At 45.5% G+C, this 27,940-nt stretch overlaps 1 protein-coding gene across 1 annotated transcript in view; it reads right to left on the minus strand.

The window, feature by feature from the left end:
- The window catches only part of LOC137418719 (inter-alpha-trypsin inhibitor heavy chain H3), a 124,929-nt gene that overhangs the window by 52,031 nt on the left and 44,958 nt on the right, over positions 1 to 27,940 (minus strand). The window contains exons 8-11 of the mRNA XM_068104832.2: positions 23,011 to 23,127; positions 15,470 to 15,638; positions 14,798 to 14,923; positions 14,192 to 14,373 (exon numbers count right to left, since the gene is read on the minus strand). Coding sequence (XP_067960933.2) covers positions 14,192 to 14,373; positions 14,798 to 14,923; positions 15,470 to 15,638; positions 23,011 to 23,127 — 594 coding nt within the window. The remainder of the gene's footprint in view (positions 1 to 14,191; positions 14,374 to 14,797; positions 14,924 to 15,469; positions 15,639 to 23,010; positions 23,128 to 27,940) is intronic.

Raw genomic sequence — 27,940 nt, forward strand, 5'->3', positions numbered from 1 at the left:
ACATCTGGCTGAACACTGTTAGTTTGTAGCTGATCTCAGACGTCTGGCTGAACACTGTTAGTTTGTGGCTGATCTCAGACGTCTGGCTGAACACTGTTAGTTTGTAACTGATCTCAGACATCTGGCTAAACACTGTTAGTTTGTAACTGATCTCAGACATCTGGCTAAACACTGTTAGTTTGTAGCTGATCTCAGACGTCTGGCTGAACACTGTTAGTTTGTAGCTGTTCTCAGACGTCTGGCTGAACACTGTTAGTTTGTAACTGATCTCAGACATCTGGCTGAACACTGTTAGTTTGTAGCTGATCTCAGACGTCTGGCTAAACACTGTTAGTTTGTAGCTGATCTCAGGCATCTGGCTAAACACTGTTAGTTTGTAGCTGATCTCAGACATCTGGCTAAACACTGTTAGTTTGTAGCTGTTCTCAGACGTCTGGCTGAACACTGTTAGTTTGTAACTGATCTCAGACATCTGGCTGAACACTGTTAGTTTGTAGCTGATCTCAGACGTCTGGCTGAACACTGTTAGTTTGTAACTGATCTCAGACATCTGGCTGAACACTGTTAGTTTGTAACTGATCTCAGACATCTGGCTGAACACTGTTAGTTTGTAGCTGATCTCAGACGTCTGGCTGAACACTGTTAGTTTGTAACTGATCTCAGACGTCTGGCTAAACACTGTTAGTTTGTAACTGATCTCAGACGTCTGGCTGAACACTGTTAGTTTGTAGCTGATCTCAGACGTCTGGCTAAACACTGTTAGTTTGTAGCTGATCTCAGACGTCTGGCTGAACACTGTTCGTTTGTAACTGATCTCAGACAACTGGCTAAACACTGTTAGTTTGTAACTGATCTCAGACGTCTGGCTAAACATTGCGAGTTTGTAGCTGATCTCATATGTCTGGGTGAACATTGCGAGTTTGTAGCTGATCTCAGACGTCTGGCTAAACACTGTTAGTTTGTAGCTGATCTCAGACGTCTGGCTAAACACTGTTAGTTTGTAGCTGATCTCAGACGTCTGGCTAAACACTGTTAGTTTGTAGCTGATCTCAGACATCTGGCTGAACACTGTTAGTTTGTAGCTGATCTCAGACATCTGGCTGAACACTGTTAGTTTGTAGCTGATCTCAGACGTCTGGCTGAACACTGTTAGTTTGTAGCTGATCTCAGACATCTGGCTAAACACTGTTAGTTTGTAGCTGATCTCAGACGTCTGGCTAAACACTGTTAGTTTGTAGCTGATCTCAGACATCTGGCTAAACACTGTTAGTTTGTAGCTGATCCCAGACATCTGGCTGAACACTGTTAGTTTGTAGCTGATCTCAGACATCTGGCTGAACACTGTTAGTTTGTAGCTGATCCCAGACATCTGGCTGAACACTGCGAGTTTGTAGCTGATCTCAGACATCTGGCTAAACATTGCGAGTTTGTAGCTGATCTCAGACATCTGGCTGAACACTGTTAGTTTGTAGCTGATCTCAGACGTCTGGCTAAACACTGCGAGTTTGTAGCTGATCTCAGACATCTGGCTAAACATTCCGAGTTTGTAGCTGATCTCAGACATCTGGCTGAACACTGCGAGTTTGTAGCTGATCTCAGACATCTGGCTAAACATTCCGAGTTTGTAGCTGATCTCAGACATCTGGCTGAACACTGTTAGTTTGTAGCTGATCTCAGACGTCTGGCTAAACACTGCGAGTTTGTAGCTGATCTCAGACATCTGGCTAAACATTCCGAGTTTGTAGCTGATCTCAGACATCTGGCTGAACACTGCGAGTTTGTAGCTGATCTCAGACATCTGGCTAAACATTCCGAGTTTGTAGCTGATCTCAGACATCTGGCTAAACATTGCGAGTTTGTAGCTGATCTCAGACATCTGGCTAAACATTGCGAGTTTGTAGCTGATCTCAGACGTCTGGACAAACACTGTTAGTTTGTAGCTGATCTCAGACGTCTGGCTAAACACTGTTAGTTTGTAGCTGATCTCAGACGTCTGGCTGAACACTGTTAGTTTGTAACTGATCTCAGACATCTGGCTGAACACTGTTAGTTTGTAACTGATCTCAGACATCTGGCTAAACACTGTTAGTTTGTAGCTGATCTCAGACGTCTGGCTGAACACTGTTAGTTTGTAACTGATCTCAGACATCTGGCTGAACACTGTTAGTTTGTAACTGATCTCAGACGTCTTGCTGAACACTGTTAGTTTGTAACTGATCTCAGACATCTGGCTAAACACTGTTAGTTTGTAACTGATCTCAGACATCTGGCTAAACACTGTTAGTTTGTAGCTGATCTCAGACGTCTGGCTGAACACTGTTAGTTTGTAGCTGTTCTCAGACGTCTGGCTGAACACTGTTAGTTTGTAACTGATCTCAGACATCTGGCTGAACACTGTTAGTTTGTAGCTGATCTCAGACATCTGGCTAAACACTGTTAGTTTGTAGCTGATCTCAGACATCTGGCTAAACACTGTTAGTTTGTAGCTGATCTCAGACATCTGGCTAAACACTGTTAGTTTGTAGCTGATCTCAGACGTCTGGCTAAACACTGCGAGTTTGTAGCTGATCTCAGACATCTGGCTGAACACTGCGAGTTTGTAGGTGATCTCAGACGTCTGGCTAAACACTGCGAGTTTGTAGCTGATCTCAGACGTCTGGCTAAACACTGTTAGTTTGTAGCTGATCTCAGACGTCTGGCTAAACACTGCGAGTTTGTAGCTGATCTCAGACGTCTGTCTGAACACTGTTAGTTTGTAGCTGATCTCAGACGTCTGGCTGAACACTGTTAGTTTGTAGCTGATCACAGATGTCTGGCTGAACACTGTTAGTTTGTGGCTGATCTCAGACATCTGGCTGAACACTGTTAGTTTGTAGCTGATCTCAGACGTCTGGCTGAACACTGTTAGTTTGTAACTGATCTCAGACATCTGGCTAAACACTGTTAGTTTGTAACTGATCTCAGACATCTGGCTAAACACTGTTAGTTTGTAGCTGATCTCAGACGTCTGGCTGAACACTGTTAGTTTGTAGCTGTTCTCAGACGTCTGGCTGAACACTGTTAGTTTGTAACTGATCTCAGACATCTGGCTGAACACTGTTAGTTTGTAGCTGATCTCAGACGTCTGGCGAAACACTGTTAGTTTGTAGCTGATCTCAGACATCTGGCTAAACACTGCGAGTTTGTAGCTGATCTCAGGCATCTGGCTAAACACTGTTAGTTTGTAGCTGATCTCATATGTCTGGCGAAACACTGTTAGTTTGTAGCTGATCTCAGACATCTGGCGAAACACTGTTAGTTTGTAGCTGATCTCAGACATCTGGCGAAACACTGTTAGTTTGTAGCTGATCTCAGACGTCTGGCGAAACACTGTTAGTTTGTAGCTGATCTCAGACATCTGGCTAAACACTGCGAGTTTGTAGCTGATCTCAGGCATCTGGCTAAACACTGTTAGTTTGTAGCTGATCTCAGACATCTGGCTAAACACTGTTAGTTTGTAGCTGTTCTCAGACGTCTGGCTGAACACTGTTAGTTTGTAACTGATCTCAGACATCTGGCTGAACACTGTTAGTTTGTAGCTGATCTCAGACGTCTGGCTGAACACTGTTAGTTTGTAACTGATCTCAGACATCTGGCTGAACACTGTTAGTTTGTAACTGATCTCAGACATCTGGCTGAACAATGTTAGTTTGTAGCTGATCTCAGACGTCTGGCTGAACACTGTTAGTTTGTAACTGATCTCAGACGTCTGGCTAAACACTGTTAGTTTGTAACTGATCTCAGACGTCTGGCTGAACACTGTTAGTTTGTAGCTGATCTCAGACGTCTGGCTAAACACTGTTAGTTTGTAGCTGATCTCAGACGTCTGGCTGAACACTGTTCGTTTGTAACTGATCTCAGACAACTGGCTAAACACTGTTAGTTTGTAACTGATCTCAGACGTCTGGCTAAACATTGCGAGTTTGTAGCTGATCTCATATGTCTGGGTGAACATTGCGAGTTTGTAGCTGATCTCAGACGTCTGGCTAAACACTGTTAGTTTGTAGCTGATCTCAGACGTCTGGCTAAACACTGTTAGTTTGTAGCTGATCTCAGACGTCTGGCTAAACACTGTTAGTTTGTAGCTGATCTCAGACATCTGGCTGAACACTGTTAGTTTGTAGCTGATCTCAGACATCTGGCTGAACACTGTTAGTTTGTAGCTGATCTCAGACGTCTGGCTGAACACTGTTAGTTTGTAGCTGATCTCAGACGTCTGGCTAAACACTGTTAGTTTGTAGCTGATCTCAGACATCTGGCTAAACACTGTTAGTTTGTAGCTGATCTCAGACGTCTGGCTAAACACTGTTAGTTTGTAGCTGATCTCAGACATCTGGCTGAACACTGTTAGTTTGTAGCTGATCTCAGACATCTGGCTGAACACTGTTAGTTTGTAGCTGATCTCAGACATCTGGCTAAACACTGTTAGTTTGTAGCTGATCTCAGACGTCTGGCTAAACACTGTTAGTTTGTAGCTGATCTCAGACATCTGGCTAAACACTGTTAGTTTGTAGCTGATCCCAGACATCTGGCTGAACACTGTTAGTTTGTAGCTGATCTCAGACATCTGGCTGAACACTGTTAGTTTGTAGCTGATCCCAGACATCTGGCTGAACACTGCGAGTTTGTAGCTGATCTCAGACATCTGGCTAAACATTGCGAGTTTGTAGCTGATCTCAGACATCTGGCTGAACACTGTTAGTTTGTAGCTGATCTCAGACGTCTGGCTAAACACTGCGAGTTTGTAGCTGATCTCAGACATCTGGCTAAACATTCCGAGTTTGTAGCTGATCTCAGACATCTGGCTGAACACTGCGAGTTTGTAGCTGATCTCAGACATCTGGCTAAACATTCCGAGTTTGTAGCTGATCTCAGACATCTGGCTAAACACTGTGAGTTTGTAGCTGATCTCATATGTCTGGCTGAACATTGTGAGTTTGTAGCTGATCTCAGGCATCTGGCTAAACATTGCGAGTTTGTAGCTGATCTCAGACATCTGGCTAAACACTGTTAGTTTGTAGCTGATCTCAGACGTCTGGACAAACACTGTTAGTTTGTAGCTGATCTCAGACGTCTGGCTAAACACTGTTAGTTTGTAGCTGATCTCAGACGTCTGGCTGAACACTGTTAGTTTGTAACTGATCTCAGACATCTGGCTGAACACTGTTAGTTTGTAACTGATCTCAGACATCTGGCTGAACACTGTTAGTTTGTAGCTGATCTCAGACGTCTTGCTGAACACTGTTAGTTTGTAGCTGATCTCAGACATCTGGCTAAACACTGTTAGTTTGTAACTGATCTCAGACATCTGGCTAAACACTGTTAGTTTGTAACTGATCTCAGACGTCTGGCTAAACACTGTTAGTTTGTAACTGATCTCAGACGTCTGGCTGAACACTGTTAGTTTGTAGCTGATCTCAGACGTCTGGCTAAACACTGTTAGTTTGTAGCTGATCTCAGACGTCTGGCTGAACACTGTTAGTTTGTAACTGATCTCAGACAACTGGCTAAACACTGTTAGTTTGTAACTGATCTCAGACGTCTGGCTAAACATTGCGAGTTTGTAGCTGATCTCATATGTCTGGGTGAACATTGCGAGTTTGTAGCTGATCTCAGACATCTGGCTAAACACTGTTAGTTTGTAGCTGATCTCATATGTCTGGGTGAACATTGCGAGTTTGTAGCTGATCTCAGACATCTGCCTAAACACTGTTAGTTTGTAGCTGATCTCATATGTCTGGGTGAACATTGCGAGTTTGTAGCTGATCTCAGACATCTGGCTGAACACTGTTAGTTTGTAGCTGATCTCAGACATCTGGCTGAACACTGTTAGTTTGTAGCTGATCTCAGACGTCTGGCTGAACACTGTTAGTTTGTAACTGATCTCAGACGTCTGGCTGAACACTGTTAGTTTGTAACTGATCTCAGACATCTGGCTGAACACTGTTAGTTTGTAGCTGATCTCAGACATCTGGCTAAACACTGTTAGTTTGTAGCTGATCTCAGACATCTGGCTAAACACTGTTAGTTTGTAGCTGATCTCAGACATCTGGCTAAACACTGTTAGTTTGTAACTGATCTCAGACATCTGGCTAAACACTGTTAGTTTGTAACTGATCTCAGACGTCTGGCTAAACACTGTTAGTTTGTAACTGATCTCAGACATCTGGCTGAACACTGTTAGTTTGTAGCTGATCTCAGACGTCTGGCTGAACACTGTTAGTTTGTAACTGATCTCAGACGTCTGGCTAAACACTGTTAGTTTGTAACTGATCTCAGACGTCTGGCTGAACACTGTTAGTTTGTAACTGATCTCAGACATCTGGCTGAACACTGTTAGTTTGTAACTGATCTCAGACATCTGGCTGAACACTGTTAGTTTGTAACTGATCTCAGACATCTGGCTGAACACTGTTAGTTTGTAGCTGATCTCAGACGTCTGGCTGAACACTGTTAGTTTGTAACTGATCTCAGACGTCTGGCTAAACACTGTTAGTTTGTAACTGATCTCAGACGTCTGGCTGAACACTGTTAGTTTGTAGCTGATCTCAGACGTCTGGCTAAACACTGTTAGTTTGTAGCTGATCTCAGACGTCTGGCTGAACACTGTTCGTTTGTAACTGATCTCAGACAACTGGCTAAACACTGTTAGTTTGTAACTGATCTCAGACGTCTGGCTAAACATTGCGAGTTTGTAGCTGATCTCATATGTCTGGGTGAACATTGCGAGTTTGTAGCTGATCTCAGACGTCTGGCTAAACACTGTTAGTTTGTAGCTGATCTCAGACGTCTGGCTAAACACTGTTAGTTTGTAACTGATCTCAGACATCTGGCTGAACACTGTTAGTTTGTAACTGATCTCAGACATCTGGCTGAACACTGTTAGTTTGTAACTGATCTCAGACATCTGGCTGAACACTGTTAGTTTGTAACTGATCTCAGACATCTGGCTGAACACTGTTAGTTTGTAGCTGATCTCAGACGTCTGGCTGAACACTGTTAGTTTGTAACTGATCTCAGACGTCTGGCTAAACACTGTTAGTTTGTAACTGATCTCAGACGTCTGGCTGAACACTGTTAGTTTGTAGCTGATCTCAGACGTCTGGCTAAACACTGTTAGTTTGTAGCTGATCTCAGACGTCTGGCTGAACACTGTTCGTTTGTAACTGATCTCAGACAACTGGCTAAACACTGTTAGTTTGTAACTGATCTCAGACGTCTGGCTAAACATTGCGAGTTTGTAGCTGATCTCATATGTCTGGGTGAACATTGCGAGTTTGTAGCTGATCTCAGACGTCTGGCTAAACACTGTTAGTTTGTAGCTGATCTCAGACGTCTGGCTAAACACTGTTAGTTTGTAGCTGATCTCAGACGTCTGGCTAAACACTGTTAGTTTGTAGCTGATCTCAGACATCTGGCTGAACACTGTTAGTTTGTAGCTGATCTCAGACATCTGGCTGAACACTGTTAGTTTGTAGCTGATCTCAGACGTCTGGCTGAACACTGTTAGTTTGTAGCTGATCTCAGACATCTGGCTAAACACTGTTAGTTTGTAGCTGATCTCAGACGTCTGGCTAAACACTGTTAGTTTGTAGCTGATCTCAGACATCTGGCTAAACACTGTTAGTTTGTAGCTGATCCCAGACATCTGGCTGAACACTGTTAGTTTGTAGCTGATCTCAGACATCTGGCTGAACACTGTTAGTTTGTAGCTGATCTCAGACATCTGGCTAAACACTGTTAGTTTGTAGCTGATCCCAGACATCTGGCTGAACACTGTTAGTTTGTAGCTGATCTCAGACATCTGGCTGAACACTGTTAGTTTGTAGCTGATCTCAGACATCTGGCTAAACATTGCGAGTTTGTAGCTGATCTCAGACATCTGGCTGAACACTGTTAGTTTGTAGCTGATCTCAGACGTCTGGCTAAACACTGCGAGTTTGTAGCTGATCTCAGACATCTGGCTAAACATTCCGAGTTTGTAGCTGATCTCAGACATCTGGCTGAACACTGCGAGTTTGTAGCTGATCTCAGACATCTGGCTAAACATTCCGAGTTTGTAGCTGATCTCAGACATCTGGCTAAACACTGTGAGTTTGTAGCTGATCTCATATGTCTGGCTGAACATTGTGAGTTTGTAGCTGATCTCAGGCATCTGGCTAAACATTGCGAGTTTGTAGCTGATCTCAGACATCTGGCTAAACACTGTTAGTTTGTAGCTGATCTCAGACGTCTGGACAAACACTGTTAGTTTGTAGCTGATCTCAGACGTCTGGCTAAACACTGTTAGTTTGTAGCTGATCTCAGACGTCTGGCTGAACACTGTTAGTTTGTAACTGATCTCAGACATCTGGCTGAACACTGTTAGTTTGTAACTGATCTCAGACATCTGGCTGAACACTGTTAGTTTGTAGCTGATCTCAGACGTCTTGCTGAACACTGTTAGTTTGTAACTGATCTCAGACGTCTGGCTAAACACTGTTAGTTTGTAACTGATCTCAGACGTCTGGCTGAACACTGTTAGTTTGTAGCTGATCTCAGACGTCTGGCTAAACACTGTTAGTTTGTAGCTGATCTCAGACGTCTGGCTGAACACTGTTCGTTTGTAACTGATCTCAGACAACTGGCTAAACACTGTTAGTTTGTAACTGATCTCAGACGTCTGGCTAAACATTGCGAGTTTGTAGCTGATCTCATATGTCTGGGTGAACATTGCGAGTTTGTAGCTGATCTCAGACATCTGGCTAAACACTGTTAGTTTGTAGCTGATCTCATATGTCTGGGTGAACATTGCGAGTTTGTAGCTGATCTCAGACATCTGCCTAAACACTGTTAGTTTGTAGCTGATCTCATATGTCTGGGTGAACATTGCGAGTTTGTAGCTGACCTCAGACGTCTGGCTAAACACTGTTAGTTTGTAGCTGATCTCAGACGTCTGGCTAAACACTGTTAGTTTGTAGCTGATCTCAGACGTCTGGCTAAACACTGTTAGTTTGTAACTGATCTCAGACATCTGGCTAAACACTGTTAGTTTGTAGCTGATCTCAGACATCTGGCTGAACACTGTTAGTTTGTAGCTGATCTCAGACGTCTGGCTGAACACTGTTAGTTTGTAGCTGATCTCAGACATCTGGCTAAACATTGTTAGTTTGTAGCTGATCTCAGACGTCTGGCTAAACACTGTTAGTTTGTAGCTGATCTCAGACATCTGGCTAAACACTGTTAGTTTGTAGCTGATCCCAGACATCTGGCTGAACACTGTTAGTTTGTAGCTGATCTCAGACATCTGGCTGAACACTGTTAGTTTGTAGCTGATCTCAGACGTCTGGCTGAACACTGCGAGTTTGTAGCTGATCTCAGACATCTGGCTAAACATTCCGAGTTTGTAGCTGATCTCAGACATCTGGCTAAACACTGTGAGTTTGTAGCTGATCTCATATGTCTGGCTGAACATTGTGAGTTTGTAGCTGATCTCAGGCATCTGGCTAAACATTGCGAGATTGTAGCTGATCTCAGACATCTGGCTAAACACTGTTAGTTTGTAGCTGATCTCAGACGTCTGGACAAACACTGTTAGTTTGTAGCTGATCTCAGACGTCTGGCTGAACACTGTTAGTTTGTCGCTGATCTCAGACGTCTGGCTGAACACTGCGAGTTTTTAGCTGATCTCAGACGTCTGGCTGAACATTGCGAGTTTGTCGTTGATCTCAGACATCTGGCTAAACATTGCGAGTTTGTAGCTGATCTCAGACGTCTGGCTGAACATTGCGAGTTTGTAGCTGATCTCAGACGTCTGGCTAAACACTGTGAGGTTGTAGCTGATCTCAGACATCTGGCGAAACATTGCGAGTTTGTAGCTGATCTCAGACATCTGGCTAAACATTGCGAGTTTGTAGCTGATCTCAGACGTCTGGCTGAACATTGTGAGTTTGTCGCTGATCTCAGACATCTGGCTAAACATTGCGAGTTTGTAGCTGATCTCAGACGTCTGGCGGAACATTGTGAGTTTGTCGCTGATCTCAGACATCTGGCTAAACATTGCGAGTTTGTAGCTGATCTCATACGTCTGGCTGAACATTGCGAGTTTGTAGCTGATCTCAGACGTCTGGCTGAACTTTGCGAGTTTGTCGCTGATCTCAGACGTCTGGCTAAACACTGTTAGTTTGTAGCTGATCTCAGACGTCTGGCTGAACATTGCGAGTTTGTAGCTGATCTCAGACGTCTGGCTAAACATTCCGAATTTGTAGCTGATCTGAGACATCTGGCTAAACACTGCGAGTTTGTAGCTGATCTCAGACGTCTGGCTAAACACTGTGAGGTTGTAGCTGATCTCAGACATCTGGCTAAACATTGCGAGTTTGTAGCTGATCTCAGACATCTGGCGAAACATTGCGAGTTTGTAGCTGATCTCAGACGTCTGGCTGAACACTGTTAGTTTGTAGCTGATCTCAGACATCTGGCTAAACATTGCGAGTTTGTCGCTGATCTCAGACATCTGGCTAAACATTGCGAGTTTGTAGCTGATCTCAGACATCTGGCTAAACATTGCGAGTTTGTAGCTGATCTCAGACGTCTGGCTGAACATTGTGAGTTTGTCACTGATCTCAGACATCTGGCTAAACATTGCGAGTTTGTAGCTGATCTCATACGTCTGGCTGAACATTGCGAGTTTGTAGCTGATCTCAGACGTCTGGCTGAACTTTGCGAGTTTGTCGCTGATCTCAGACGTCTGGCTAAACACTGTTAGTTTGTAGCTGATCTCAGACGTCTGGCTGAACATTGCGAGTTTGTAGCTGATCTCAGACGTCTGGCTAAACATTCCGAGTTTGTAGCTGATCTCAGACATCTGGCTAAACATTGCGAGTTTGTTGCTGATCTCAGACGTCTGGCTAAACATTGCGAGTTTGTAGCTGATCTCAGACATCTGGCTAAACACTGCGACTTTGTAGCTGATCTCATACGTCTCGCTGAACATTGCGAGTTTGTAGCTGATCTCAGACGTCTGGCTAAACACTGTTAGGTTGTAGCTGATCTCAGACATCTGGCTAAACACCATTAGTTTGTAGCTGATCTCAGACGTCTGGCTGAACATTCTGAGTTTGTAGCTGATCTCAGACGTCTGGATAAACACTGTTAGTTTGTAGCTGATCTCAGACGTCTGGCTAAACACTGTTAGTTTGTAACTGATCTCAGACGTCTGGCTGAACATTCTGAGTTTGTAACTGATCTCAGACGTCTGGCTGAACACTGTGAGTTTGTAGCTGCTCTCAGCCGTCTGGCTAAACATTGTGAGTTTGTGGCTGATCTCAGACATCTGGCTAAACACTGTTAGTTTGTAGCTGATCTCAGACATCTGGCTAAACACTGTTAGTTTGTAGCTGATCTCAGACGTCTGGCTAAACACTGTTAGTTGGTAGCTGATCTCAGACGTCTGGCTAAACACTGTTAGTTTGTAACTGATCTCAGACGTCTGGCTGAACATTGTGAGTTTGTAACTGATCTCAGACGTCTGGCTGAACACTGTGAGTTTGTAACTGATCTCAGATGTCTGGCTGAACATTGCGAGTTTGTGGCTGATCTCAGACATCTGGCTAAACACTGTTAGTTTGTAGCTGATCTCAGATGTCTGGCTAAACACTGTTAGTTTGTAGCTGATCTCAGACGTCTGGCTAAACATTGTGAGTTTGTAACTGATCTCAGACGTCTGGCTGAACACTGTGAGTTTGGCGCAAGACTGGACGAGATGCTGAGAGACTTTTTTGTGATTGGAATTAACAGCGATTCCATCTTGCGTAAACTGCTCTTTGAGACAGATCCAGACTCCAAGAAGGTTACCGACATTGCCACTGCGTGTATGCAAACTGATGAGATTCTATGGGTCATCACAAGGTCAATGCCGGATGTGCACAGAGTCACAACTTAGAGATAAGTGTCAGATTTCTCTACCTCTATATGCCCGTGAGACGTGACATCCCAAGAAGACTGGCGGCATGACCTGCTGGCGTTGTGGTGGTGGACATGGCGCATTCCAATGTTGTTATCAACGAATCACGTGCCACACCTGTGGGAGGAGGAGGAATCTGCAAGCCCGATGTCTCAGACCCACCTCTTCCACTCACCATGTCGATGTCGACAATGCCAATGCAGAGCCAACTGATCGCATACTTCACGTAACCAACAGCACATCAGGCACTACCGCAGTCGAAGGTGAGAATGATTCAGTTTTCTCTGTGGACAAATTGTGCCTGTGATCGGCTCAGCCATTGTGTCCATCGAGTACGATTGTGCGTCTCACACTTTACCGTTGCTTGTCACAAAGGGCAAGGGTGCGGCTTTGTTTGGCAGAGACCGGTTAAAGGTCATCAGACTCAACTAGCATAATGTGAACCGTATGTCCACCAGTGCTGGATGTGCATCGATTGTCGACAAGTATCCTGATGTATTTCGTGATGGTGTGGGCACTTTTCAAGGCACCAAGGTTAAGATTCACGTGGATGCCAAGGCTAGGCCTATTTTCCATAGGGCAAGACCTGTACCGTACATGATGCGAGCAAAAATTGAGCAGGAGCTCGATCGTCTTCTCGATGAAGGAATCATCGCCCAAGTTGAATACTCCGACTGGGCTGCTCTAATTGTACCAGTGCTGAAAGCTGATGGGATCGTACATATCTGTGGGGACTATGAGACAACCATAAATCGTCATTCAAAAAAAGGATATGACGTCACAGTGTGTTACAGTACTTATATGATGTCTGCTCATCCTCTGCTTCTTGCCTTTTCTCACAATGTCGTTCTGAAAGTATCTTATCCCCTTGTTGGTTTTCAGAGTTCTCGCATGTGAGACGGTTCAACAAGGCAGATTGGTCTGGTCTGCAACATTCTATCTGCCTTTGAGTGGTTTATCGTCTGGTCAATTCAATCAACAAACTTCACTCTTCATATTGGTGCTTTCACTCTCAGAAACTGCCAAACTTTCGCCTATTATTTTCTTAATTTGCTATCCTCCAGGTATTTCTCAGATAGTCAACTGCCTTCGTTTTGGAAAGCTATTAACATCGCCCTTATTCAGCGCCAATTCCAAACTGATCAGTCTTCTCCGCTTTGAAAGCAAAGTGTTGGAATCATTGATTGCTGTGGACATCAGGTGTTATCTTTACTCCAGTTCTTTCATCTTGCCTCTTCAGTTCGGCCTCTGCCCCACCGTTCCATCATATACATGTTGCTTCTTTTAACTCAACAATGGATGGATGCTCGAATTCAAGAATTAGGCCTCGGTCGGTACCGCCTGGAACCCAGTCTTTCTTTTAAGGTCACTGGAAATGTAAAAAGGGGTCTCGGAATGATTATCCAATTTTCTGCACAAATTGACACTTCGGCCCCTGAGGGTATTCTTGTTGTGTGATGTTCTTATTGAGGTGGTGTGCCGCAAGACAGGCAGACCTCTGTTGCACCATCCTCTGCAGATCTACAAAAAAAAACACAATTGCCAACCACCTGGAACCTCTATATCATCGCGGAAAAGTCCCGTGCTCTCACTCCGTCTCTCAATAAAGATCGGCTGTCAAATCCTCCATTTTACTTTTCTGGCTAGATAGACCTTATCCATGAACTGGCCTCCAAATGCTGGAGGACGCCTTCATATTGTTCTTTGTGCCAATTCAATCCTGAGCTACACAGAACTCCTCATAGTGTAGAAGACGTTCGTCTGGAGCACCATAGGATACAGCTAGAAGCGGCCCAGACTGGGCAGCCATTTTCTATCATGCTGCCGTGAAGACAGTCAGGTCCATGTTTTTCAGATCATTGGCGTCTCCTAGCAGGAGTTTGACTTCAAGAGATTGCTTCTCACACACTGCATGAAGGTTTGTGGACTCAGTTTTCTATCGCTTCACTTGTGACCTCGTATCAGGTGTCTCTTCCCATACCCTCATGCCTCTTCCCATTCCCACCTGTGGTCTCGTACTGTTGCTGGCCCTCAGTCAATCATTCCTATATTCATTATCTCTGATTGCTACTCAAGCACTCGTTCTAGTTGCGTCTGTGCAGTCCCCTTTCATCAACTGTCAGTCTATAACGACTCCATATTGCTCTATGTCATCTAGCACTTCCATCAGTCGAGACTTCTACATTAAAAATGCTCGGCAGTGCTTACTTTCAGTTGCAGGGGAGCATCTGCTCCTTCAAAGATCTTTCGTGCCAGCCCCTGGTTTTCTAGAGCCATTTTTTCCAGGAATCCGTAATCCAAGTGCATCCCGAAACCGAGGCAGAAAAGCACTACGTCTTCTCCCAGGTCGTTTTTCACATTGCGACGAATATTTTCCTTGTTTTTTTCTCCTGCAAAAAAATAATGGCTTCGATAATTTGCTGTAATTGGACATACCAACATAGTACAGGACAAGGGTGAGTGCATGTGGTGAAATATGTTGTAATGTCTCGAGCTGAACGAAGAGACGAGCCGGCGCGAAGGGATGACCTTGAGAGAGCTTATATAAACGGTGTCCATTCGGTGCGCGAGGGGTGACATACTGCGTCCCAGCGCTTTAGACTACTGAGATTTAACAGGTACGTAAATGCTTGCTGGCGAGGAACTAGAAAGAGATATATGCTTTGATTGCCTTTTATGGAACTAATAATCTGTATTCTTGTGTTGTAGGAATAGTATGAGAAATAGTTCAATAAAGCCTCATTTCTTGCAAGAGGTCTGAGTTTGATTCCACAACAGTGCATACACTGTCAGATTTGCGAGGAGTGCACGCACCGTATGTGGGATCTCCATCGGTAAGAAGCAGGAGGATTGATGCCGACTGAGCAGGGAGCTTTTCCTCTTCACGGGCCTTTCTGAGTATTGCACTTCCTCGAAGGACGGCGTCGTTAATGTTCGTCACTAGGGAACACAGCATGACGACACATTATAGAGGTGAACACACAGCATGGAATCATTCCATACAGGTAAAGGAAAGCACATCATACCCACAACGTGGTGATATAAAAAAACTACTTTATACCTCTGCCACCAAATGTGGAGAGAGGTTATGTTTTCACCCCCTGTCTATTTGTCTGCCTGTTTGTCTGTGAACAGGATATCTCAAAAAGTAGTGGACGAATTTGGAAGAAACTTGATTGGGTGTGTGACAAGGAAGAATTGATTAAATTTTGGTCAAGATCCAGATCCGGATCCAGATACTAGTGACGCCTGTTACGCGCACGTATACATGCGCCGGATATGGTCTGTCCTCTTGTAAATTGTGATATGAAGTAAATCACCCCGAGAATCGATTCTGGCATTGATCGTTTGTATTATATTCACCTCAACATGTATAACTTCACACATACACCAGCACTGGCCAGCCATGGGTGCTCTGAGAGTCTCTATCAGTCTCACAAAGTCAGTAATGTCCACACCACCTAATGGTGATAAAAGGAAACTCACTTCCCGATGGTGTGAGTTGCCTGGAAAACTCCTGTGCTTTCTCAATGTTGTCCTCATTTGCGATTGTCATCTCATCATTCCATGTTGAGATTCGGTGACTAAACTGAACCAATGTGAAGTGGTCTTCTGGTTTCAACTGACCAAGAATTGTCACCATCGCTTCACGAGTCTATAAACAACAGCAAACAGAAAAATGCAGAAAAAGAAAACCCACCGTAAATCACAAATTAAAAGAAGAAAAATACAAAAAGAATATCTCTCAAAACAGGGAGATGAGGTATCTCTAATATGGAGGGGGGAAGTGACCCACAAAATGGGGGCAAGGTATCGCACATGTTGGGGGAGGGGACAATAAAAAAAATCACGAATACAAAAATACAATAGAAAAACGCAATACAGATCAAACAGAAAAATTACATCAATAACAAAGAACACAAAGTAAGTGCAGATAAATATTTAAAAACACAAGAAGGGAAAATAAAAATTGCACATGGAACGCACACACACGCACGCACGCACACACACACACACACACACACACACACACACACACACACACACACACACACACACACACACACACACACACACACACACACACACCACTCCAACACTTCACCACTCTACCACTCCAACACTTTACCACTCCAACGCTTTACCACTCCAACACTTTACCACTCCAACACTTTACCACTCCAACACTTCACTACTCCAACACACACACACACACACACACACACACACACACACACACACACACACACACACACACACACACACAAACACAAACACACAAATACTTCACCACTCTAACACTTCACCACTCCAACACTTCACCACTCCAACACACACACACACACACACACACACACACACACACACACACACACACACACACACACACACACACACACACACACACACACAAATATTTCACCACTCCAACACTTCACCACTCCAACACACACACACACTCACTCCAACACACAAACACACACACACACAAACACATCAACACTCCAACACACAAACACACAAACATTTCAACATGCCAACGCACACACACACACACACACACACACACACACACACACACACACACACACACACACACACAAACACTGCAACACTCCAACACACAAACATTTCAACAGGCCAACGCACACACAAACACATCAACACTCCAGCACACACACACACTCAAACACATCAACACTCCAGCACACACACACACACAAACATTTCAACATGCACACACACACACACACACACACACACACACACACACACACACACTCACTCACTCACTCTCTCTCTCTCTCTCTCTCTCTCTCTCTCTCTCTCTGTGTCTCTCTCTCTGTCTCTCTCTGAGCAGGGTGGTGAAGGCAAACGTCAGCAGTGAACACGAATGTTAATGGTGAATATCAGTGCTGAAGACAAACGTCAGCGGCGAAAGAGAACGTCAGCGGTGAAAACGAACGTCAGTGGTGAAGATGAATGTAAGCAAGGAAAACGAACGTCAGTGGTGAAGACAAACGTCAGCGAGGAAAACGAACGTCAGCAGTGAAGATGAACGTCAGCAGTGAAGATGAACGTCAGCGGTGAAGATGAACGTCAGCGAGGAAAACGAACGTCAGCAGTGAAGATGAACGTCAGCAGTGAAGATGAACGTCAGCAGTGAAGATGAACGTCAGCGAGGAAAACGAACGTCAGCGGTGAAAACGAACGTCAGCAGTGAAGATGAACGTCAGCAGTGAAGATGAACGTCAGCGAGGAAAACGGAAGTCAGCAGTGAAGATGAACGTCAGCGAGGAAAACGAACGTCAGCGGTGAAAACGAACGTCAGCAGTGAAGATGAACGTCAGCGAGGAAAACGAACGTCAGCGGTGAAGACAAACGTCAGCGAGGAAAACGAACGTCAGTGGTGAAGACGAACGTCAGCAGTGAAGATGAACGTCAGCGGTGAAGATGAACGTCAGCAGTGAAGACGAACGTCAGCGAGGAAAACGAACGTCAGCGGTGAAGACAAACGTCAGCTAGGAAAACGAACGTCAGCAGTGAAGATGAACGTCAGTGGTGAAGACGAACGTCAGCAGTGAAGATGAACGTCAGCGGTGAAGATGAACGTCAGCAGTGAAGACGAACGTCAGCGAGGAAAACGAACGTCAGCGGTGAAGACAAACGTCAGCAGTGAAGATGAACGTCAGCGGTGAAGACAAACGTCAGCAGTGAAGACGAACGTCAGCGAGGAAAACGAACGTCAGCGGTGAAGACAAACGTCAGCAGTGAAGACAAACGTCAGCAGTGAAGATGAACGTCAGCGAGGAAAACGAACGTCAGCGGTGAAGACAAACGTCAGCGAGGAAAACGAACGTCAGCAGTGAAGATGAACGTCAGCGAGGAAAACGAACGTCAGCGGTGAAAACGAACGTCAGCAGTGAAGATGAACGTCAGCGAGGAAAACGAACGTCAGCGGTGAAGACAAACGTCAGCGAGGAAAACGAACGTCAGCAGTGAAGATGAACGTCAGCGAGGAAAACGAACGTCAGCAGTGAAGATGAACGTCAGTGGTGAAGACGAACGTCAGCAGTGAAGATGAACGTCAGCGGTGAAGATGAACGTCAGCGGTGAAGATGAACGTCAGCAGTGAAGACGAACGTCAGCAGTGAAGATGAACGTCAGCAGTGAAGATGAACGTCAGCGAGGAAAACGAACGTCAGCAGTGAAGATGAACGTCAGTGGTGAAGACGAACGTCAGCAGTGAAGATGAACGTCAGCGGTGAAGATGAACGTCAGCAGTGAAGATGAACGTCAGCAGTGAAGATGAACGTCAGCAGTGAAGATGAACGTCAGCGAGGAAAACGAACGTCAGCGGTGAAGACAAACGTCAGCGAGGAAAACGAACGTCAGCAGTGAAGATGAACGTCAGTGGTGAAGGCGAACGTCAGCAGTGAAGTTGAACGTCAGCGGTGAAGATGAACGTCAGCGGTGAAGATGAACGTCAGTGGTGAAGACGAACGTCAGCAGTGAAGATGAACGTCAGCGGTGAAGATGAACGTCAGCAGTGAAGATGAACGTCAGCAGTGAAGATGAACGTCAGCAGTGAAGATGAACGTCAGCAGTGAAGATGAACGTCAGCAGTGAAGATGAACGTCAGCGAGGAAAACGAACGTCAGCGGTGAAGACAAACGTCAGCGAGGAAAACGAACGTCAGCAGTGAAGATGAACGTCAGTGGTGAAGGCGAACGTCAGCAGTGAAGATGAACGTCAGCGGTGAAGATGAACGTCAGCGGTGAAGATGAACGTCAGCGGTGAAGATGAACGTCAGCGGTGAAGACGAACGTCAGCAGTGAAGATGAACGTCAGCAGTGAAGATGAACGTCAGCGAGGAAAACGAACGTCAGCAGTGAAGATGAACGTCAGCGAGGAAAACGAACGTCAGCAGTGAAGATGAACGTCAGCGAGGAAAACGAACGTCAGCGGTGAAGATGAACGTCAGTGGTGAAGGCGAACGTCAGCAGTGAAGATGAACGTCAGCGGTGAAGATGAACGTCAGCGGTGAAGATGAACGTCAGCGGTGAAGATGAACGTCAGCGGTGAAGACGAACGTCAGCAGTGAAGATGAACGTCAGCAGTGAAGATGAACGTCAGCGAGGAAAACGAACGTCAGCAGTGAAGATGAACGTCAGCGAGGAAAACGAACGTCAGCGGTGAAGACAAACGTCAGCGAGGAAAACGAACGTCAGCGGTGAAGATGAACGTCAGCGGTGAAGATGAACGTCAGCAGTGAAGACGAACGTCAGCAGTGAAGATGAACGTCAGCAGTGAAGATGAACGTCAGCGAGGAAAACGAACGTCAGCGGTGAAGACAAACGTCAGCGAGGAAAACGAACGTCAGCAGTGAAGATGAACGTCAGTGGTGAAGGCGAACGTCAGCAGTGAAGTTGAACGTCAGCGGTGAAGATGAACGTCAGCGGTGAAGATGAACGTCAGTGGTGAAGACGAACGTCAGCAGTGAAGATGAACGTCAGCGGTGAAGATGAACGTCAGCGGTGAAGATGAACGTCAGCAGTGAAGACGAACGTCAGCAGTGAAGATGAACGTCAGCAGTGAAGATGAACGTCAGCGAGGAAAACGAACGTCAGCGGTGAAGACAAACGTCAGCGAGGAAAACGAACGTCAGCAGTGAAGATGAACGTCAGTGGTGAAGGCGAACGTCAGCAGTGAAGATGAACGTCAGCGGTGAAGATGAACGTCAGCGGTGAAGATGAACGTCAGCAGTGAAGACGAACGTCAGCAGTGAAGATGAACGTCAGCAGTGAAGATGAACGTCAGCGAGGAAAACGAACGTCAGCAGTGAAGATGAACGTCAGCGAGGAAAACGAACGTCAGCAGTGAAGATGAACGTCAGCAGTGAAGATGAACGTCAGCGAGGAAAACGAACGTCAGCGGTGAAGATGAACGTCAGCGGTGAAGATGAACGTCAGCAATGAAGATGAACGTCAGCGAGGAAAACGAACGTCAGCGGTGAAGATGAACGTCAGCGAGGAAAACGAACGTCAGCAGTGAAGATGAACGTCAGCAGTGAAGATGAACGTCAGCGAGGAAAACGAACGTCAGCAGTGAAGTTGAACGTCAGCAGTGAAGATGAACGTCAGCAGTGAAGATGAACGTCAGCGGTGAAGATGAACGTCAGCAGTGAAGACGAACGTCAGCAGTGAAGATGAACGTCAGCGAGGAAAACGAACGTCAGCAGTGAAGATGAACGTCAGTGGTGAAGATGAACGTCAGCGGTGAAGATGAACGTCAGCGGTGAAGATGAACGTCAGCAGTGAAGACGAACGTCAGCAGTGAAGATGAACGTCAGCGAGGAAAACGAACGTCAGCAGTGAAGACGAACGTCAGCAGTGAAGATGAACGTCAGCGAGGAAAACGAACGTCAGCAGTGAAGATGAACGTCAGCGGTGAAGATGAACGTCAGCAGTGAAGACGAACGTCAGCAGTGAAGATGAACGTCAGCGAGGAAAACGAACGTCAGCAGTGAAGATGAACGTCAGCAGTGAAGATGAACGTCAGCGGTGAAGATGAACGTCAGCAGTGAAGATGAACGTCAGCGAGGAAAACGAACGTCAGCAGTGAAGATGAACGTCAGCAGTGAAGATGAACGTCAGCGAGGAAAACGAACGTCAGCAGTGAAGATGAACGTCAGCGAGGAAAACGAACGTCAGCAGTGAAGATGAACGTCAGCGAGGAAAACGAACGTCAGCGGTGAAGACAAACGTCAGCGAGGAAAACGAACGTCAGCAGTGAAGATGAACGTCAGTGGTGAAGACGAACGTCAGCAGTGAAGATGAACGGCAGCAGTGAAGATGAACGGCAGCAGTGAAGATGAACGTCAGCGAGGAAAACGAACGTCAGCGGTGAAGATGAACGTCAGCGGTGAAGATGAACGTCAGTGGTGAAGACGAACGTCAGCAGTGAAGATGAACGTCAGCGGTGAAGATGAACGTCAGCAGTGAAGACGAACGTCAGCAGTGAAGATGAACGTCAGCAGTGAAGATGAACGTCAGTGGTGAAGATGAACGTCAGCGGTGAAGATGAACATCGGTGGTGAAGGCGAACGTCAGCGAGGACGACGCGTGTCCACGGTGAAGACGAACGTCAGCGGTGAAGACGAATGTCAGCGAGGAAAACGAACGTCAGTGGTGACGACAGACGTCAGCGGTGAAGACGAATGTCAGCGAGGAAAACGAACGTCAGCGGTGAAGACAGACGTCAACGATGAAGACGAACGTCAGCGAGGAAGACGAATGTCCATGGAGAAGATGAGGAAGGCAGATGTCAGTAGTGAAGATGAACGTCAGCGAGGAAGACGCATGTCCACGGTGAAGACGAACGTCAGTGGTGGAGATGGACGTCAGCGGTGAAGATGGACGTCAGGGGTGAAGACAAACGTCAGTGAGGAAGACGGACGTCAGCAGTGAAGATGGACGTCAGCGGTGAAGATGGACGTCAGCGGTGAAGATGGACGTCAGCGGTGAGAGAGAATGTCAGCGGTGAAGACGAACATCAGCGGTGAAGACGAATGTCAGCGGTGAAGAGGAATGTCAGCGGTGAAGACGAATGTAAGCAGTGAAGACAAACGTAAGTGGTGAAGACGAACATCAGCGAGGAAGACGAACGTAAGCGGTGAAGACGAACATCAGCGAGGAATACGAACATCAGTGAAGACGAATGTCAGCGGTGAAGACAAACGTAAGCGGTGAAAGACAACGTCAGAAGTGAAAGAGATGTCAGCGGTGAAGATGAACATCAGCGAGGAAGACGAACATCAGTGGTGAAGAGGAATGTCAGCGGTGGGGATGAACGTCAGCAATGGAAGAGAATGTCAGCAGTGAAAGAGAACGTCAGCGGTGAAGACGAACATCAGTGAGGAAGACGGACGTCAGCGGTGAAGATGGACGTCAGCGGTGAAGATGGACGTCAGCGGTGAAGATGAACGTCAGCGGTGAGAGAGAATGTCAGCGGTGAAGACGAACATCAGCGGTGAAGTCGAACGTCACCGGTGAAGACGAATGTCAGTGGTGAAGACGAATGTCAGCGGTGAAGAGGAATGTCAGCGGTGAAGACGAATGTAAGCAGTGAAGACAAACGTAAGCGGTGAAGACAAACGTAAGCGGTGAAGACGAACATCAGCGAGGAAGACGAACGTAAGCGGTGAAGACGAACATCAGCGAGGAATACGAACATCAGTGAAGACGAATGTCAGCGGTGAAGACGAATGTCAGCGGTGAAGACAAACGTAAGCGGTGAAGATGAACGTCAGCGGTGAAAGACAACGTCAGAAGTGAAAGAGAATGTCAGCGGTGAAGATGAAGATCAGCGAGGAAGACGAGCATCAGTGGTGAAGAGGAATGTCAGCGGTGGGGATGAACGTCAGCAGTGAAAGAGAATGTCAGCAGTGAAAGAGAACGTCAGCGGTGAAGACGAACATCAGCGAGGAAGACGAACATCAGTGGTGAAGAGGAATGTCAGCGGTGGGGATGAACGTCAGCAATGAAAGAGAATGTCAGCAGTGAAAGAGAACGTCAGCGGTGAAGACGAACATCAGCGAGGAAGACGAACATCAGTGGTGAAGACGCACGTCAGCGGTGAAGACGAACGTCAGCGAGGAAGACGAACGTCAGCGAGGAAGACGAACGTCAGTGGTGAAGATGAACGTCAGTGAGCAATATGAATGTCAGCGAGGAAGACGAACGTCAGTGGTGAAGATGAACGTCAGCGAGCAACACGAATGTCAGCGAGGAAGACGAACGTCAGTGGTGAAGATGAACGTCAGCGAGCAACACGAATGTCAGCGAGGAAGACGAACATCAGCGAGGTAGACGAATGTCAGCGGTGAAGGTGAATACCAGTAATACAGGGAGCATCATTGTGTAGAAGTGAAAGGCAGACAAACTCCACATACATCTTTTCACAGAAACTCCGTCTGTATTTGGTCATTTGCTTTGAATCCCTTGGGGATGACCTGGCCTACTCACCTGGATGATCTTTTGACCCCACATGGAGCTGCTGATATCAATGATAAACACGATGTTTTTGGGCAGAGGGTGAAGGTTCACAGGTGCAAAGAAATGAACGAAGTATCCATTCACGATCTGTTTTAGAATGACAGGAGAATGTTGTGAGAATATGTTCCAGTGCCTCATCATGAAACACAGATGTAGAACCTTGTGTTGTTTATCAACTTGGTATAAAAGTCAGGAATGGGAAATGATGGAGCAAACAGAGCGGAATTAAACTCTCGCTGGTGAAAGGTTATAGGGTTGACGCGAAAAGTGTGTTACTACAGGTGACGGAGACGGTTATAGGGGAGACGTGTAACAGTAAACTGCACTGACTAAAGTTATTTTAAACCAATTTATATGGTTGCTAGGAGACAGGGCAGTATGTAGAATCATACCAACATAATCATAAGACTTTAAACAAACAAACAAAATTATACCTATTTTGGGGGCAATCTCCTCCCCCCCCCCCCCCCCTTCATCCCCCAACCCCATCCAACCCTGTGTACCTCCTCAGATCCCCATTTTTCTAATGCCTCAAACAAACATTGGTACATCACGGGTGATGAAGGTTGTGGTGAAGTTTCATCGAAATTGCATGTGTAGTTTTTGAGTAGAAAGCAAATACATATTGGGGGGGGGGGCAACCCCCCCTGTAGACGCCCAAAGGGGCAGATTTTTTTTGAATGCCGTGAACAATCGTTGGTACAGCACAGGTGGTGAAGGTTGTGGTGAAGTTTCATCGAAATCGTGTGTGTAGTTTCAGAGAAGCAAGCAAATTCCTATTATTATTATTTTGGGGGGGGGGGGGGGGGGGAGAGGGGTGGGGGTAACAAACCTGGATCCACTTTGACCACGGCAAACCCCTTAGACCCCGATTTTTTTTTTGAACGCCGTGAACAAACTTTAGTCGCAATAGAACAAATATCATTTGTGCCAAATTTGGTCACAATCCCATTAGCGGTTTCGGAGAAGAAGTTTCATGTGTTTATGGACGGACGACGCGCCATCGCATTAGCTCCCCCTGAACTTCATTCCAGGTGAGCTAAAAACATCTAAAAGTATGGAGAGATGAATCTCAATTCATTGTGGGTAAGAGAAGGAATAAAGTATAAATATGGGATACATCAAGTTGAAAAGCATTATAAAACCATCAATATATGATTCAGATATGACAAGATAAAATACAAATTAAATTTTCCATTCCCAACCCACGTGATGACAACATTCATCACATCTTCCACTCATAAAAGGAGAAGCGTCCGTCCGTCTGTCTATCTGTATGTCCGACACATTTTTATTAGCTCCCGTTGGACTTGGTCCAAAAAAGGGGCTAATGTATTGGGTCTCGTCCATCTGTTCGTTCGTCCGTCCGTGTGTGCGTGCGTGCGTGCGTCCGCAAACATATCTCGGAGATGTGTGGATCGATTTTGTTCATACTTTGCACAAAGACAATACATGACGGTATGCATATGCACCTCATCTTGTTTAGCGATGCGATCAAAGATGGCCGACTGGCGGCCATTTTAGTTGTTGAACACGTCCTCAACCATTTCTCAGAAATGCATTTACCGATGTTGTTCAAACTCGGCACACAGATCATGAATGTTGGCTTACGCCATATTCTTTATGCACGCCATATTCTTTACGCACGCCATATTCTTTACGCACGCCATATTCTTTACGCACGCCATATTCTTTACGCACGCCATATTCTTTACGCACGCCATATTCTTTACGCACGCCATATTCTTTACGCACGCCATATTCTTTACGCACGCCATATTCTTTACGCACGCCATATTCTTTACGCATGCCATATTCTTTACGCATGCCATATTCTTTACGTTGGCTTATACACGCCATATTCTTTCAGGATTCATATTCTGACTGGCGGCCATTTTGTTACTAAAACGCGTCCTCAATCATTTCTTGAACATGCATGGTTCGATTTTGGTCAAACTTGGCACGAGCACAGCACATGGCGGAATACACATACACCTCACTTTATTTTGCGATCTGATCAAAGATGGCCGACTGGTAGACTGGCGGCCATTTTGGTTGTTAAAAACCCGATATTGAACATGTTCTCAACCATTCCTCGTACATGCATTTACCGATCTTGTTCAAACCTGGCACACAGAAAAGATATGATGGATTACATATGCACGTCATTTTTTCCCTGAGATCAGATCAAAGATGGCCGACTTGTGGCCATTTTGTTGCTTAAACGTGTCCCCAACCATTTTTCGACATGCATGGACCGATTTTGTTCAAACTTGGCACAGAGGCAACACATGAGAGTGTGCATATGCAGAAGATTTTGTTTTGTAATCTGACCAAAGATGGCCGACTGACGGTCTTTAAATCCGTACAGCAATATTACTAAAACCACGGACCGAGGCTATGACGTTTTATATATTTTTCTTCTCATTCGAAAAGTTTTCTGCTGTGTATAATAATAATAATAATAGTTAATCGTTTTGCTTGGGTGGACTTGGAACCAAAATTCCTGTCTGTCTAATCACAGAAATGCCCATTTTAAAAGTCCGAATTTTCGGATGGATGAAGAAGCAGCAGGAACTGAGCTTTAATATAGCGTTTCCGACCGTTAATCTTCTTTGACGACAGGAACCCTTTATAATAAAGTGTAATTGATGCACACAGAAGGAGCACAAAAAGATATATCGTAATACTTGTCAAAGTAAGAGAAAAGTATGTAAAAGTACATTGAAGGAACCCACAAACAACAACAACAACAACATGTTAAAAATATATTTTTCAGGTGTTACACCTCATTTTGCATCCTCATTGAGACTCATGGACAGACATGCAATACGAGGATAAAACAAAGACAGGTTTCACCAGCAGGTGCTTTTCTGTATACGGTGTCGAGGTTCATTAAGGAGCAAGAAGAACCTTGTGTGGATCAGGACACAAGTGAATGAAAAGAACAGCAGAAAGTACTGAATGGGAGCGAAGAGAGGGTTAAACTTGGTCAACATGTGAAGGGAAGAATTCCGTAAACATTATACGTTTCTGTCTGTTGGTTGCCTCTTTTCTGATGTCTCCTGTAGATCATTGTGATAATTTGATAATGTGGCCCAGGTACCATTCTTCACCACGGTATCAGCGCACAATGGTGTCCTTTTCAAAAGGTGCTGAGGGATCTTTAACATCCAACTGTGAAAGATCATGAATGGTACAACCGGCTGATTGTCCAGTGCGAGGTGAGTGTAAACAATGGGGATTCATCGATGTACAAACTGCGTCATCAAGGCAGGAATCAAATCCAGACGAGAAACCTCACAATATTGAGAATGCTTCCTCTCACCTATCCTGCCAGATCCACTTGTGAGATAAAAGTGCAAGAGAAATGAGAAGAGAAGAGACTTGCTAGGGTGGGTTTGGAGAGGGTTAATGAGGTTACAAAAGGGGGAGGGTTTGAAACCAAGAAAAAGGGGTGGGTGCCTAGAAAAGGGGGTGGGAACCTAGAAAAGGGAGTGGGAACCATTAAAGGGAGTGGGAACCAAGAAAAGGGAGTGGGAACCAATAAAAGGGAGATGGAACCAAGAAAAGGGAGTGGGAACCAATAAAAGGGAGATGGAACCAATAAAAGGGAGTGGCAACCAATAAAAGCGAGTGGGAACCAATAAAAGGGAGTGAAAATCAAGAAAAGGGAGTGGGAACCAAGAAAAGGGAGTGGGAACCAAGAAAAGGGAGTGGGAACCAAGAAAAGGGATTGGGAACCAAGAAAAGGGAGTGGGAACCAATAAAAGGGAGTGGGAACCAATAAAAGGGAGTGGGAACCAATAAAAGGGAGTGGGAACCAATAAAAGGGAGTGGGAACCAATAAAATGGAGTGGGAACCAATAAAAGGGAGTGGGAACCAAGAAAAGGGAGTGGGAACCAATAAAAGGGAGTGGGAACCAAGAAAAGGGAGTGGGAACCAAGAAAAGGGAGTGAAAATCAAGAAAAGGGAGTGGGAACCAAGAAAAGGGAGTGGGAACCAAGAAAAGGGATTGGGAACCAAGAAAAGGGAGATGGAACCAATAAAAGGGAGTGGCAACCAATAAAAGCGAGTGGGAACCAATAAAAGGGAGTGAAAATCAAGAAAAGGGAGTGGGAACCAAGAAAAGGGAGTGGGGACCAAGAAAAGGGAGTGGGAACCAAGAAAAGGGATTGGGAACCAAGAAAAGGGAGTGGGAACCAATAAAAGGGAGTGGGAACCAATAAAAGGGAGTGGGAACCAATAAAAGGGAGTGGGAACCAATAAAGGGGGTGGGAACCAAGAAAAGGGAGTGGGAACCAAAAGAAGGGAGTGGGAACCAAGAAAAGGGAGTGGGAACCAATAAAAGGGAGATGGAACCAATAAAAGGGAGTGGCAACCAATAAAAGGGAGTGGCAACCAATAAAGGGAGTGGGAACCAATAAAGGGAGTGGGAACCAAGAAAAGGGAGTGGGAACCAAGAAAAGGGAGTGGGAACCAATAAATGGGAGATGGAACCAAGAAAAGGGAGTGGGAACCAATAAAAGGGAGATGGAACCAATAAAAGGGAGTGGCAACCAATAAAAGCGAGTGGGAACCAATAAAAGGGAGTGGGAACCAAAAGAAGGGAGTGGGAACCAAAAGAAGGGAGTGGGAACCAAGAAAAGGGAGTGGGAACCAAGAAAAGGGAGTGGGAACCAATAAAAGGGAGTGGGAACCAAGAAAAGGGAGTGGAACCAAGAAAAGTGAGTGGAACCAAGAAAAGGGAGTGGGAACCAAGAAAAGGGAGTGGAACCAAGAAAAGGGAGTGGAACCAAGAAAAGGGAGTGGGAACCAAGAAAAGGGAGTGGGAGCCAAGAAAAGGCAGTGTAACCAAGAAAAGTAAGTGGAACCAAGAAAAGGGAGATGGAACCAAGA

This window comes from Myxine glutinosa, chromosome 1 (genome assembly GCF_964187855.1).
Source record: "Myxine glutinosa chromosome 1, kmMyxGlut1.1, whole genome shotgun sequence".
Classification (NCBI taxonomy): Eukaryota; Metazoa; Chordata; class Myxini; order Myxiniformes; family Myxinidae; genus Myxine; species Myxine glutinosa.